The sequence below is a fragment of the Buceros rhinoceros genome, unplaced genomic scaffold (assembly GCF_000710305.1).
Source record: "Buceros rhinoceros silvestris isolate BGI_N320 unplaced genomic scaffold, ASM71030v1 scaffold2383, whole genome shotgun sequence".
Lineage (NCBI taxonomy): Eukaryota > Metazoa > Chordata > Aves > Bucerotiformes > Bucerotidae > Buceros > Buceros rhinoceros.
In genome coordinates, this window is record NW_010402848.1 from 30,876 (window position 1) to 44,293 (window position 13,418).

General features: G+C 36.7%; 1 protein-coding gene across 1 annotated transcript in view; it reads left to right on the top strand.

The window, feature by feature from the left end:
* The window catches only part of ERBB2IP (erbb2 interacting protein), a 56,832-nt gene that overhangs the window by 27,244 nt on the left and 16,170 nt on the right, over positions 1-13,418 (top strand). Inside the window, exons 6-13 of the mRNA XM_010132762.1 lie at positions 4,599-4,662; positions 6,425-6,499; positions 7,573-7,717; positions 8,171-8,243; positions 9,261-9,390; positions 9,746-9,861; positions 10,873-10,942; positions 11,960-12,059. Coding sequence (XP_010131064.1) covers positions 4,599-4,662; positions 6,425-6,499; positions 7,573-7,717; positions 8,171-8,243; positions 9,261-9,390; positions 9,746-9,861; positions 10,873-10,942; positions 11,960-12,059 — 773 coding nt within the window. The remainder of the gene's footprint in view (positions 1-4,598; positions 4,663-6,424; positions 6,500-7,572; positions 7,718-8,170; positions 8,244-9,260; positions 9,391-9,745; positions 9,862-10,872; positions 10,943-11,959; positions 12,060-13,418) is intronic.

Genomic DNA, 13,418 nt, shown 5'->3' on the forward strand with positions numbered 1-13,418 from the left:
GAGTGTAAATCCAAATGGTAGTTAATGCCAACACACTCAATCAACCTTGCTTTGTGCCAAATGCATCATTTTGCTTGGAGCTTATCTGCAGCCAGGGACTGCAAAACTGGCAGCATTTATGATGCAAGCCAGCTCAGTGAAAATATTTCTACTGAAAGGAAAGTTAAAATACAGAGACTATTTTAAAGGCATTTATTTGATAGCTGAAAGTTGGGAAAATGGTCCAATGGAAATACATAAGATTTCTTTTTTTTTTTTTTAAGCTTTTGTCTGATGCTTAATTGTCATTAAAGAGTAACCTTTTTTTAGAAGGAAGCAAGGTATTTGAGAGTGTAATTACAATGATACAGGGCCTCATCTTGCAATCACATACACACCTCTTCTGTTGTATGCCGCTTGAAGTAAACTGCAGTGTTAACCTTAATGATGCTGACTGTTTACATCATCAGAATCTGAGACATAATTTACCTGATACCTTGGTGTTGGATTGATTTGACAGCAAGTTCAATAATATGAATTATGAAATAGCTTCTTCTGTTTATGGAAGGGATTACATAGCACCGTGGCAAAGATAGAAATAGGTATAGCTGAGTGATCTAGTAAATTTTTGTTTCCAGTCCTGTATTCTTCTGCCTTTAGCATTGAATTTTCCTGTTACTTTAACATTAATGGTATCTTTATTTGCATTTTGTCTAAAGGTATAGTTACTCCTTACACAGTACAGAAGAGCAGAGAGATACTGTACATTAGGCGGACATTGGGGAAGGGGAGGAAAATAACTGAGGCCCTGGTCTTGCAAACACATTTGCCTTACATTTTACAACTGACTGGCTGTGTTGGCTAGATTACGGATGTTTTGACAAGGGGGAAAGAGGGACACAGAATCTATGCAGTTCCTCTGTTATACCATCAGCATTACATAACTTTAATTTTGCAGATACTGGAGAGAGATTTACAGATATTCATTCTGGTTCAAAATGGTAAGACCAGGACCCTTCATGAAAAACTGTTTTTAGCAAGACATTGACGATTAAGGCGAGAATGCCAACTTTGGGTTGCTGTAGAGTCACAGAATCATCTGGTTGGAAGAGGCCTTTAAGATCGAGTCCAACCATACACCCTGCCCTGTAAGGTCACCACTAAACCATGTTCCTCAGCACCACATCCACACAACTTTTAAACACTTCCAGGGGTGGGGACTCCACCACTTCCCTGGACAGCCTGTTCCAATGCTTCACAACCCTCTCTGTAAAGAAATTTTTCGTAATACCCAACATAAACCTCCCCTGGTGCAACCAGAGGCTGTATCCTCTTGGACATGTCACTTGTTACATGGGAGAAAAGACTGACCCCCACCTCTTCACAACCTCCTTTCAGAGAGTTGTAGAGAGCAGTAAGGTCTCCCCTGAGCCTCCTCTTTTCCAGGCTAAACAACCCCATGTCCCCTCAGCCGCTCCTCATAAAACTTGTTCTCTAGAACCTTCACTATCTTTGTTGCCCTTCTTTGGACACACTCCAGCACCTCAATGTCCTTCTTGAAGTGATAGGCCCAAAACTGGACACAGTACTCAAGGTGGCCTCACCAGTGCGAAGTACAGGGGTACGATTTCTTCCCTCCTCTTACTGACACAAGCCAGGATGCCGTTGGCTTTCTTGGCCACCTGGGCACACTGCTGGCTCATGTTCAATCGGCTGTTGACCAGCACGCCCAGATCCTTTTCTGCTGGGCAGGTTTCCAGCCACTCCTCCCCAAGTCTGTAGTGTTGCAGGGGGTTGTTGTGGTCTGAGTGTAGGACTTGGCACTTGGCCTTATTGAATTTTATACTATTGGCCTCTGCCCATTGATCCAGCCTGTCCAGATCCCTGGACAGTCATCAAGGATGTAACCCTAGTAGCATAGGAAGCAAAGAGAGCACCTGGGTCTTGGGATGGACTGAAGTGGAATTGGTTCATGTAGTGTAATTTGGCAGCAAGGGGAAGAGGAGCTTTATTGCTTAGATTCTGTGAATGTGCTGTTAGCTATGTAAACAGTTTGGCCTCAGAGCTGAATATTGTATAGGAGGAAGGTAAAAAAAAAAAATCACTCCGACCTTGGAGTGTGTTGTCTGGAAGATTGTTTTTTGTTTGGTTGGGGATTTTTTTTTTATGGCTATTTTTACCAAACTATTAAAATAAAATAAGAAGAGTTCATGTTGAACTGAAAGGAAAAATTCATTTCATTGTGAGCCACAATGTAAAAAAATGAGTTTGATTTTGTTTCAATTCAGCCTCATCAAATTTCACTTAAATGAAATTCAACTATTTAAATTTTGTTGGTATTACCTGTTTTTTTCTTTGCTTTTAAAGTCTACATTTATTTCTAAGCTGTGAATTAAATTTGAATAAAAATCAAAGCACTATTTCAAAACCGTTGAAATTAAAGGACTATAAAATTGTTAAAATAAACCTTTTTTTTCCTCATACAATCTTTTATTGAAACTAATCTATCAAATTCAATCCCATATAGATGTGATCTCCTTTAATCTACTTCGTGGTTGAAATTTAGGTCATTAGTGGCATTTTGAACTCCCCTCTCTAGTAGTCCCTCTAGACTCTCCCTTGGTCTAGCTAACATGGTTTGGAAACAGAAGGAATCGAAAACCTTTTTAAATTGAAGCCATCAGTAAAAGTACAGCAGGGTGTTGGCCACAAAGTTTTGAAAGCTGCAGAATAATATACTAGATTGTTTAAGTGAATGTTCATCTGCTTAGAATCATAGAATGCTTTGGGACCTTTAAAGGTCATCTAGTCCAACCCCTTGCAGTGAGCAGGGACATTTTGCACTAGATCAGGTAGCTCAGAGCTCTGTCTAATCTGACTCTGAATGTTTCCAGGGGTGCAGCATGGGCCACCTCTCTGGGCAACCTGTGCCAGTGTTTCACTGCCCTCGTTTTAAAAAAATTCTTCCCTCTATCTAGTCTCAAAATCCCCTCTTTTAGTTTAAAACCATTATCCCTTGTCCTGTTGCAACAGGATTCTGGGAGATGCATTGGGGCAAAGTTGTTATCAGTATATGTCACCAAAAATGGTATTGGCATGATCTCATGAAGCTTTGACAAATTCAGTTGACACAGTATTTCAGAGGGACTTAAGTAATTTATGCTAGAATCGGAAAATTAATCTTAGCAGTTGATTTACTGGTAATCAACCTGTTCATTACCTTCAAGGAATGAGAGAAAATGATTCTTAGATTCTTCTGGTATTAGTTTTTTTCATGGTTTGATTTTGTTTGTTGGTTTTCTTTGAGACAGTGGGAATGTGAGCTAAAGGCTTTCCCTTACAGCCTGTGTATACTATGTGTGCAGTGCAAAAAAAGGCTTCTGCTTTTGTCTTGGTCGTGTCTTTACCTGCTTGTGCTAAATTCCTAGTTTATCCCCAGCATAATTACTGTAATGTAATGAAAATAATATCTATAGACACATGTTGAGTATAATCCTTTTTTGAGACTAGTTAATGAATAAAATTAATAATCACATTAACTTTCAGTAAATAATACATGTTTCAGTAGAATGTAATTCCTGAACTCTGTATCCAGAAGAATTTTAATACGTAGTGTATTTGAAGAACAACCGAGGCTTTGAATAGCTGCATGGAGCATCTTGTGCTCATGCAGATTTTTAAAAAGTTATTAGTGACATCTATTCTGATAATTTGAGTCTACCATTTAGGAGCTCTTACATCTAGTTTTTCCAGAATTTGATAGTATGTACATACAGTTTACATTTGAAAGTTTTAGGTATTATTAATTTTTATTAAAATCTATTATTAAATAAATACTGAACATAATGTCATATGAGAGATTCACAGCCCCTTTGAAAATACGTTTAGGTAGTACTGCTGTTGACTGGAGTACCAATTGTGTAGACCACCATGTGGAGTGGTAGATAATCTCTGTGGAATCAAATGGAGCAAAAGTGTTGCCAAAACACAGTTTGAAATAATGGATTTCACTGTATTTCAGTCACTGGCATTCAATCTTTGCCATAAGTTGACTTGAAGACTATTGGTATATCACAAAATCCAATTTAATAATCTGATTTATTGTAGGACTAGAGAATAATTAGGATTCCAGACCATATCATCCAGAAGCAACTTCTTCAGCATCCAGGAGAGGGAGAAAGGTGGTGTTGGTTACTGTGATTCAATAGTGGTCTTTTGTGTTTTAGCTTATCATTAGGCAGTGGTTTCTCTTTGAGAGGAAAACATGTAGTTAACCAGCCTTTTGTGGCTGAGCAGACTTACTGTGACTGTAGGTAAAAAGCTGAAGAGTAACTTCATTGAGTTACTCTTTGTCATAAAGATTACTCTAGTGGTCTTCAGCTTTTGTAAACTAATTACATTGTATTTCTTGTGTGACAGTCAACAGTCAGCATGATCGTTAATATCTGCCTGGTTGAACAGTGTGTGAAAATTTAACCTTATTTAGATATCAGTCCAGTTACAGAACAGAATCTCTACTTAAAAATTATTAAAACAATGTATTTGTAAGAATCTAGGAAGTTTGGATGTAACTGGTATTTTCTTAAATCTGTTCCCTTACTAATCCCCTTCCTGTGCAGAACCATGTCCAGACTGACTCAGCTGGAGAGGCTGGACTTGGGAAGTAATGAATTCACAGAAGTGGTGAGTTTTGCATTAGTAACAGAACTTTGTATCTTTTATAAATCTCATTTCCTTTAAGCTGATGTATTGATTAAAAACAGATTAAGACTTCTGCTACTAAGCAGTTAATTATTTTGTATATCTTATACTACTTTATGGAGCCTGTTATAAAAATTATATCCTGAAAAATTATGTGATGAATATATTTTTCCTCAATTTGAAAATAACACCATGTGGTTACTGTACTGGTAAAAAATTTACGGTAATGCATGTTTGAATTCTAAACATAATTGGCTTATAATAAACTCGAAACACTTACTGGTTACCATGTATTTAATGTTGCAAGTTCTGTATAAACTATGCATAACCTGCTCTATTATTGTGTGCATACTATTAAGATCCAAGGGAAGCTATAATAATAGTGCTTACAGTTGAGGTGCTCAGATTTTTCCTTCAGTATGGATCAACTTTTTTCCTGTTCGTGATCTCACGGACAAATACACCTCATATGTATAATCACTTAACATCTCTCTGCTTCTACAAGTACCTTCCTGGGTAAAGGAACTGAAATAGAAGTATAGTGGAATGTACTGACCTGCAATATAATAAAGTCAAACCTTTGTGTGCCACCAGTAGATCATGCAGAGCTGACCACTTGCCTAGTTATATGGTTGGCAGATAGGACAGTGTATTTAAGGAACCGTTCATTACTATTATTACGCTTCTAGCCATTACCATTACTGCCATACTCCCATTACAGAGTGGATATTCATGTGGGAGCCTTAAACTAATGTGCCCAGGCCCACGTTATGCCACAACAGCCAGGAACTAAGCGTAGGCTGCAGAATTAGCTATTTGGGTAATTTTTGGCTGATTGCCTTGTCTCTCCCAGCCTTTTAGCTAAAAGAGTCAACTGCTATAAGAGTAACTTATTTCATTAAGATCTTTTGGTAAAAGCACAAAAGGTTTGAAACAGCCTTTTTTTTTTTTTTGTAAAGATAGATCTGAAAGTTAGTTTTCAGTTAAGATTTTTTTTCTTGAAAAATGCATTACTGGGAGGTGGGACTACAGCTCACTCAGGAATGCTGTATGGTTATAGTATAACAATTTGATTTCTGCATTTAACTAAGTGTGGCTGTAGTTGTTAAGGTGCAGTAGCAGCTGTTTTGTATTACTTTCTCAGGAGGGAAGTTTAAATAGGAAGGCATTTTCAATGTAGTTGTTTACCAAGAGGAGGTCTTCCCCTGAAAAGATATTTCTATCAATAAGTTCAATCTATCAAGAAGCACAATCCCGCCCTTCACTTTATGGATGGAATTTGCTTGTGTCATGTGGATGTACCCTTTGTTGCTAGAAAATTAAAATTTGTTTTCCTTTTCCTGAAAACCACAAAATTACTCTAGGTTTTGAAAACTCTTCTGAGCTAGTGGAGTTTAAGGGGTTTTAGACCTCATCCATGAAGGAGGATATTATACACATAACATTTATTTGTTGTGTTCTCCAGTTGAAAAATAGTACTTTCTGTAAAACAAAACAAAACAACAAAACCCCACATTTTCTCTAAGTATTATTTAGTGCTGTGAACAAGTTGTTAAAGGATTTTTGTATGTCTAGTATATATGTGTATTTCAAAATCTGGATGTTTTTTCATGACCCAGGAAAAAGGTGTATATAAGAGCTATAATAATACCTTACTTAAAGTTGCAGTAGATGAATCACTGAAGTTGTTTTGCCTTTCACTACTTTTTGTGTGAAGTTTTTAAAAAATAGCTTCCCTTTACAGCCTGAAGTACTCGAACAACTGAGTGGATTAAAAGAATTTTGGATGGACGGTAATAGACTAACACTTATTCCAGGGGTAAGTTCTTTTACTTTGTTAAACATTTAGTATTTTAATTTATAGTGCTATTTACTTTGTCAGCAATCATATATGTAAAGTATGCTGTGTAATTTTAAGGTTAAATGCCAAAAGGTTAAATGCCACTTAAACGCTTAACTAGAATTTGTCATTGATCATGAGAGCTGGGTACACAGCTTTTCTTTCATTGGAAGTTATATTCTTCTTATCTAAAAATTATGTTCCAATTCAGGAAAGGGGTAAAAATCTTAGATCAAATCTTCGATCAAATTTAGGGTTAACTGGTCATTCCAGAAAGAGGTTATTTTGTGTTAGAAAGCAAGGAGGAATTTATGGGATAAATACATTGTTTGAATTTTTACTGGTCACAGCTGTTAAGCAAGCAATGCCTGTTTGGGTGCTCTGTGTATACAGGGAGTATAGCCAGTTCCCAAGAAAATATTCTGTTGGCTTTATCTGGGTTCCTGGGCTCTCTCAGTGTTATGTGGAATCCAGGCAGACTTATTATTGCAGTACTTGTGAAACTGTGCTTATGTTGTAGTAAACTGTAGTAAATGTAGGCATGCACAAATCTTACAGCTTATTCTTGGTTCATGGGGAAAGATAATACAAGGTTATATTTTGGCTTCTTTCTTCAGTTTAGTACAATTAGGGATTCATTGTTGTTGGTTTGGAGGTTAAATAGATGCAGTTTTACACAAAAGGCAAAAACAAGCATTGAAAGAGATTACCTGGATACTAATGATGTCTTTATATTACCTGTCTCTGTCTGAGGTCTGTTCTAAATCTTGAGTAACTTGATTCACAGTAACTGACCAAACTGTTGAATTTGCAGCAGAGTAACTTTAGAGACCTGCCGTATTACTGTGGTATGTCTGTGCGTGCGAAAACATCCACTGTCTGTATCTGCTCAAAAAGCTTGGGTATTTTGCTTAAAATTGTATTTCTGCACTATAAATAGGTTTTCTCCTTTCCTCTGGCATTACACTTGAGAGACAGTTTATTGTCAAATCTGCTGGATTTTTTGTTTAGAACTTGCACTTTTTAGAATGTATTATTTCTCTTGCTTTTAGTTCATAGGCACTTTGAAACAACTGACCTACTTGGATGTTTCTAAAAACAGCATTGAAGTAGTTGAAGAAGGTATTTCAGGTTGTGAAAGTCTGCAAGACCTACTGTTATCCAGTAATGCACTTCAGCAACTTCCAGAGTCTATTGGTTTGTATTTTAGTTAATTCTTGTTCTTAAAAGCTTATAGTTTGGACACAGAACACTTGTAAATAGATAAATGGTATTTTGGATCTAAGTTTCAATTGATTAAAAGTGCCGGTTTTGGATAAAGCTGTAATGCATAGCTGAATAATAAAAGTCATACTTGTTTTGGAGCATTCTCGACTTCGTACAGTAGTTTGTAAATGGGTGAGAAACTGTTGAGTACAAGAGAGTAAAAAAAAGAATATTCTAACCCCCCACGGCAGGCACATAGTGAGCTGGAAAAAGAGTTCTGTAAGCTTTTCTACATGTCTTTAGGTATACAGCACTATAGGCATGCCAGAGAATACAGATGATGTGCTTTCTTGGGCATGCTTTTTTCCCACCTTAATTTAAAATTAAAACTAAGCTGAATGAATTCAAATATCCTTTTTTACTTGCTTGTTCATTTTATTACAGGTTCCCTAAAGAAGGTAACAACACTTAAAATTGATGAAAACCAGTTAATTTATTTGCCAGACTCCATAGGAGGGTAGGTATTTCCCCTGAACAAAAGGTCAAATTGCCTTTCTACAGACTTACGGCTCCTCTCTTGAATGTTTTTACACCTAATTGATTTAATTTCTTCTACATATTAATGTCTTAATAAAATTGAAAGTAAGTGCTTTCATGTCCTACTTCTAGTTTGCAGCATATATGTTCTTTATGTATTACTTAATATCAAAAGACATATGTTCCTCACTTCGTAATGCAGCCACTAATCTATAAAAGAAGAATTGAATGTGAAAGAAAACAAGATGTTTAAAAAGGCAGTCAGCTGCCTGAAACTGTTTTTTGGCAGTAACATAGCTGTGGCTGTGGTAAATATTGAACCACTATCAAAAAGTTTGTAAAACAGGTGTTTTTAGGTGTTTTTTTAATTTGGTGTTCAACAGTTTAATTTAGAACTAGCAAATGATGGCAAAAATAATTCAGAATTAAGTGCTCTACAAATGAGGGGTATTTGTTCCACTTTATTTCGTCCCACTATAGTTAATGTAGGTTATCTTTTGTGTCAGGATTTTAAAAATACTCCACTGCCAGATTCTTAGGATCACTGTCTCTAACTCTTGAGATTGTTTTCTTGTCCAGAAACTGCACTCAAATCGTGTCTCATTCTGAATGTTTTCAGTGCCTTGCACTAGCGTGTTTTCATGTAGTACAAAAATATTTGATGTTGCTGACTGCCCTGTTTTTGCTGATGCTCTCTTATGAGGATAATAGTGTAAAAAAGATTTTTTTAAAAAAAACCAAACAACCAACCGAAAAAAAACAAAACAAAAAACCCACAGTCAACCAACAAACAAAAATACCTCAAAACACATTTTAGGTAATTAGTAAAAGATTTTTCTTGGATTTAATTCCCATGGGTTTCAGAGTTGTATTTTCAATTAAATTTGAGATTTGTAATTAATAGTGGTATTAACTTCATTTAAATTTAAGTATTCAATTAATGTTGGATGCGTTAACCTGTATAGAGGGGTAATCCCTGGTTTATTTTTTTTTGCAGGTTAGTATCAGTAGAAGAACTGGACTGCAGTTTCAATGAGATTGAAACATTGCCTTCGTCTGTTGGGCAGCTCTCTAATATAAGGACATTTGCTGCGGATCACAACTTCTTAACACAGCTCCCATCAGAGGTGCGTATTTAATTACAAAACCATAAAATGAATTTTTAGAATGTATTTTAAACTATATAGTATGTGCAGCTTTTGGATAACTTTAATAGTTCTTGAGTAGATTTTGTTCTGTATGTTTTTAGAGAAGGATGTATACAAATAGACAAGTTTTTGAATAATGAAATTTGAATTTTTCTAAGCAAGAAGTAAAATTTTGATATTAGTGTTTTGAAACTACATGAAGGTTTCATACACAAGAAAAATGTAATTATGCTCTACAGGCAAAAATGGCTGTAATACTAATTGTTTTAAAACAGTAAAAAATTGCATATTCGGAGTTGTGAAGAAGAGTTAATTCTTTGGGGTTTTTTTTCAGGTTGGAAACTGGAAGCATGTAACAGTGTTGTTTCTGCATTCTAATAAGCTTGAATTTCTCCCTGAAGAAATGGGTGATATGCAGAAATTAAAAGTCATCAATCTGAGTGACAATAGGTTTGTGAATGCATTTATTCAAGTAGCAGTTGTATAAAATGCAATGATAGTGTAGAGGTGGTGTTATGAATATATTTCTTATCACGTGCACATCTTAGAGGTTGACTGAGATGGATGTATTTAATGTGGTGGTGTTGTATTTTGGGTCCTGAAGTTCCAGTGTCTTAAGATGTCTTTATTTTAACAACTTGGCACACGGCGCATGCATTGAAGCACAGCTTCAATACTTCCATGATTTTTCCTACGTGTATTTGTCCTACAAAATCAATTTGGTTATTTTCATAATTCTTCTGATTCTGATTTAAATGTTAATAGTTTCCTGTGTTGCATGTGGAGAACGCAAAACAGTGTCACAGTGTAGTGCAAAACTCTTGAGTGTGCTGGGGAAGGGGGAAAAGAAAGTTGTGTTCTATTAGAGCTGTTTGTTAAAATTTGTTAAAAATTTCTCTTTTGGGAATTGCTGAATTGTTGGATTGAAATATATCAGGAGAGATAAGTCTAAGTGAGCTCTCCCTCCTGTTCTGCTAATTCAGCTTTTCTGTACTCCATCTTGAGCTTTATTTATCCATTTAATGTCAGAGCTTCCATTATCCAGGCTAGCCCCTTTCCCACACATGTATCTTGGAAAAACCCAATAATTTTCAGCTGTAGCTTTTCTTCCTTAATTGGCATGCATGTATATTGAAAGGTAAAATGCTGAGAATTCAGATTAATTAATATATGTTAATTGTCTTCAAGCTCGCATTCATGTCACTGAACTGAATGAAATTCAAATTAAATTGTCACTTTTTTTAGCTGCTTGCTAAACTCGGTAGAAATGAGGTTTTTTGTTTGTTTTTTTAATTACAGGTATAGTTTTGAATCTAAATTATGTTGCCTTTCGGTTCTCAATAGTTATTAATTTCTATCTGTAAATATGCTTTTTAAACACTTTTACAGGGTAATGCAAGATTGTTTCTTAGTCTTAACATTATCGATAAATGTACTTACATAAGTTCTTGTCATTTACAGACTGAGGAATTTGCCATTTACCTTTACAAAACTGCAACAGCTCACTGCTATGTGGCTATCAGACAATCAGGTGAACTTTTTAAAAATAAAAAATAGATGATTTCTTGACTTTATTCCTGATGGAATTGACAAGTACTGAGCCATCTGATAAATAATGATATCTGGTACTGTGTATATACCTCAATATTTCCTTGCCATTACTGTGTCAGTTTTCCTGAAGTAAGCAACACTGAGCCTACCTGTCTTTGGAGACTTCCATACTTCTAGCAAAGTTCTGTGCTGTTAGGAAATGCAAATTAACAGATGTTTAATTTTTGTTTTTCTTACTTCAGGCTTGATTACACAGGAGAATTAGTGCTTGATAAGCTACTACTTGAATGTGTAGCTTGCTGTTTCTTCCACACCTACACCACTGGGGAAACTGAGCATGCCTTTTTTTGAGCTAGGTTTCTTGCCACACTTTTGAATTCTGTGACTGTCCAAGTTTCAAGCTATTCAGCAGTAGCTCATGCACTTGTGGCTTGTACTTTTGTTCCATATTGAAGCCCTCTGTACTATGCTGGTTTCCTGACTGGCATGAAGGTGTACAACGCTGCCAGAAATCCACTAACCTCAGATGTAGTACAATGAAAGCACTTATACTAATACAGCAATTTCAAGATTCCTCTGTCTTTTTTTGTAAGGCGTGGGGAATATTCCATCTCATGTCAATGTGAAAAATGGAGTACAAAACTTTTCTCTTTATGTGACTATCTGCAGCTTTAGATGGCCAAATATGTCTGTGTATTCCAGATCAGTTTGCTTTGGGGTAGTAATAAGTCATAGCAAGAAAATGGGTTATTTTTTGAATATCCAGTGTTTGCTTTTCTCTTAAAGCTGTTACTGAGTTTCAGTTCTTAGTCAAAGCTAGTCGTTAATATAGACATGTCAATAACTTAATTTTGTGAAAATTATTCAGGGGAGAAATGGTTTAATACAAGGCAGAGTAGTCTTCAAAGTAATGGAACAGGTATGCTCTGTGATGTGTAGATCATATTTACTTTTTTATATACTCCCATAACATACCCTTCTTTCATTTGCTTTCTAGTCTAAACCACTTATCCCTCTTCAAAAAGAAGATGACCCTGACACACAGAAAACTGTGCTTACTAATTACATGTTTCCCCAGCAACCAAGGGCTGAGGATGGTAAGAATTTCTGGAATACCCTGACAGAAAACAAAATTGGGAAGACTGTCCAGCTAATGCAATCACAGAATCACCTTGGCTGGGAGAGACCTTTAGGATCATCGAGTCCAACCATTCACCCTGCACTGCCAGGGTCCCTAAACCATATCCCTCAGCATCTACATCAACACTTCTTCTAAACATTTCCAGGGATGGGGACTCCACCACCTCCCTGGGCAGCCTGTTCCAATGCTTCACAACCCTCTCTGTAAAGAAATTTCTGTAAAGAAATATCTAACCTAGATCTCCTCTGGTGCAACTTGAGGCCATTTCCTCTAGTCCTGTCAATTGTTACTTGGGAGAACAAACTGACACCCACCTCACTACAACCTCCTTTCAGGTAGTTGTAGAGAACCTCCTTTTCTCCAGGCTAAACAACCCCAGTTCCCTCAGCTGGTCCTCATAAGCCTTGCGCTCTAGACCCTTCACCAGTTTTAGTTGCCCTACTTTGGACACACTCCAGCATCTCAGTGTCCTTGCAGTGAGGGGCCCAAAACTGGACACTGTTCAAGGTGCAGCTTCACCTGCAGTGCCAAGTACAGGGGGACAATCTCTTCCCTGCTCCTGCTGGCCACACTATTGCTGACACAAGCCAGGATGCCATTGGCCTTCTTGGCCACCTGGACACACTGCTGGGTCATGTTCAATCGGCTGTCAACCAGCACCCCCAGGTCCTTTTCTGCTGGGCAGGTTTCCAGCCACTCTTCCCCAAGCCTGTAGTGTTGCAGGGGTTTGTTGTGGTCCGAGTGTAGGATCTGGCAGTTGGCTTTGTTGAACTTTATAGTATTGGCCTCTGCCCATTGATTCAGCCTGTGATCATTAGATAATACACAAATACAAGTTTGAAATAAACTTATAATTGAAGATTTACTTCTGAAGAGTGAGAACAGTAACCTAATGTGATCTACACACTGGTAAATTGTAGGTGAAACTGTTTCAGTGAACGAGGTGGGTACTGAACTGGTGGGATAATTTTCTGTGGTGGTTGTCTCGATCCAGCAGACCTTATTGGTTTGGGGTGAAATTCTCCTTAGCAGGTGCCTACTTCAGACTGACTATTTTAATAGAATGTTAGACAAAATGTTTCCTCTATTACCACATACATATTTTTGGAAAAGTACATAGCATTCTGTGTTTTATTTTAAAAGAAAAAAAAAAGTGGTCCAGAAAAAGAGCATATTGCTCATACTTAGTTTGAACTGTTTTATAAAAGGTTAAGCCCAAAATATTAAGACCTTGCCAGAAAGTTATTTCTGCACACTTGTGAAATAGTTAGGAAAGTAAGTAACATTCCATGAGCAACCCCATCAAGATTTAGGG